Source organism: Teleopsis dalmanni, chromosome 2, assembly GCF_002237135.1.
Source record: "Teleopsis dalmanni isolate 2A chromosome 2, ASM223713v2, whole genome shotgun sequence".
NCBI lineage: Eukaryota > Metazoa > Arthropoda > Insecta > Diptera > Diopsidae > Teleopsis > Teleopsis dalmanni.
The window spans coordinates 98439712-98441992 of NC_051847.1; the positions used below are offsets into that span (position 1 = coordinate 98439712).

At 45.5% G+C, this 2281-nt stretch overlaps 1 protein-coding gene across 1 annotated transcript; it reads left to right on the forward strand.

The window, feature by feature from the left end:
• Positions 1–531: 531 nt before the first annotated feature.
• Positions 532–1683, forward strand: LOC119675148. The gene has a single exon (XM_038086337.1). The coding sequence runs from the start codon at positions 532–534 to the stop codon at positions 1681–1683; it is 1152 nt and encodes a 383-aa protein (XP_037942265.1).
• Positions 1684–2281: the final 598 nt, after the last annotated feature.

Sequence of the window (2281 nt, forward strand, 5' to 3'; positions counted from 1 at the left end):
GTTTCCCCTACGTGGTAGGCACCTTGACGTGGTGTAGGGGCTTAGCTACAGGCAAGCTTGCTGACTTTGGGTCTCCTGCTCATTGTCTATGCAATGGTCAGAAGACCTTTTTGTCGGTCTGGCTTGTGGGTACAACAAAGAACTACCAGTAGTTGTGTTGTCCTGTAGTTTATGTGCATGTATGTGTGTCTTTGTCTCTATGTATGCATGTATGTTCTTTGTGTTTTTAGAATGAATGGAAGTGTGTAGGTCCACTAGGTGTCTGGGGACCAGGGTTTATGACGAACCAAGACCGTTCATACGTGGTGCAGAGCCACATATTATGGCGGATCTAGAGAGGAAAACTCGATAAAACCCGCAATCCTGGGTGTATGAACGACCGTGCCCAAGGATGAATGGCACTGCGTAAGTGTGTCTTAGAACGGTGGACTCCGGATACCTGGCGACCTCCGGTTTCAATTCAGCCTTTCTGAAGTAAAGGGGGCTATGCTTCGGACGACCTCCCTTTCCCCTACACTCGTGGGAACATTTATGGATTCTTTAAACAAATTAAATAAACAAAAAACTAACAAGGAACTAGGTACCAGTTCCGAAGACGAGCTCCTGGCATCAAGCCAAGAAAACGAGCGAGTCGAAACCGCCATACTACCCAAAGTAGGCAGTAGCAGCCGCACTGCGCCTATTTCGCACATAACAGTAAAATCGGCAGACAAGCGCGCCAGCCATAGTGCGCCTGCCGAGAAATCAAAAAAGTCTGAGGCAAAGATCAGACGTCAAAGGTACCAGAAGGCCATGTTCATTCTTGGCAAGATTGCTAAAAATGAAGCTGAAGGTAAAGAACAGACGTTTGACCGTACAGACAAAGTACGATATCAGAAGGTGGTCGGTGAGTATAACGAATACCAGGCCACCCTATCAAAACCCGCAAAGGCAATGAAGAGGGATCGGTCTCAGGACGAGACGGCCCATACTTCAAAAAGCAAGGTAGCGAGAACGAGTTATACTAGTAAACCGTCAACGAGTGCAAAAAGGGCATATAACGAAGTAGCAAGGGATGAGCTACAGGTGGCGCTCATTGATGATATTACCGGGAATGGAAAAAAGGTGCTGGAGAAATGGGGCGAGATTGAGCCCAAGCTGGCTGAAATGGTGATGGAACACCTTCTAACAAATCTAGACGCCCCCACACCAGGCTTTGATTCATCAGAAGTGGTTCGTGGTTGCAGGGTCTTCAAATGTGATGACCAGCTATCTAAAGTATTTCTTGGCAACTGCATTGCTAAGGTAAGTGATGCATGGGAAGGTTTAAGGCTAAAGCTTATCCCAGCCAACGATATCCCTAGAAGACCAAGGGCCCGCATTTGGCTGCCAATTATGAAGATGGAGCATGAGAAAGTTCTCCAGCTGCTACAACAGCAGAACCAAAATGTGCCAATGAATGACTGGGTAGTCATCAAGGACGAGGGCACACAAAAAACCAATATGACGCTTCTTCTGGCGATAAACGAGGAATCCGTGAAGCCATTGGAAGAAATGGACTGTAAGCTGAGGTTTGGCGTACGGTACACCAAAATAAAAATATTCCGCCCAACAGGCAATGATGATGATGGCAAGGAGTTAGAGGATGCTAACAAAATGCTTGACGGTATGAAGCTTCAGGAAGAAGCTTCAGAAACCTCGTAAGCCTGCACGAATGCTGAAAGTAGCACAAATTAACCTTCAGCATTCGAAAATCGCATCGGACAATCTCGCCATCTTTCTCATAGAGGAGGATGTCGATGTCAGCATTGTGCAAGAGCCATGGGTCAGAGGTAAGGACATCATGGGGCTAATGCTGAAAAATTATAACAATTTATATATTAGGAACAATGGTAAGCCAAGATCATGTATCCTAGTAAAAAAATGTATTAATGCCTTTTTATGTCCACAGTATAGCGATAAAGACCTAACAGTCGTAAGGATCGAAATGCCAGGTGGACAAAATTTTATTGTGGCTTCTGCTTACATGGCACATGATAGAGATGCTCCTCCGGAAGAGGTAGTCGCGCTAGTAAACAGAAGTACATCAAAAGATATTCCCACGTTAATTGGATGTGACGCCAATGCGCGGCATACGCTTTGGGGCAGTTCGGAAACCAATGACAGGGGTGAGTACCTTTTTGATTTTATTAGCAATTCGAACCTTTTAATTTGCAACAGAGGTAAAACACCTACTTTCACTTTCCCCAGTTCACAAGGGTTTGAAGGATGGGAAGAAGTGCTAGATATAACACTCCTATCC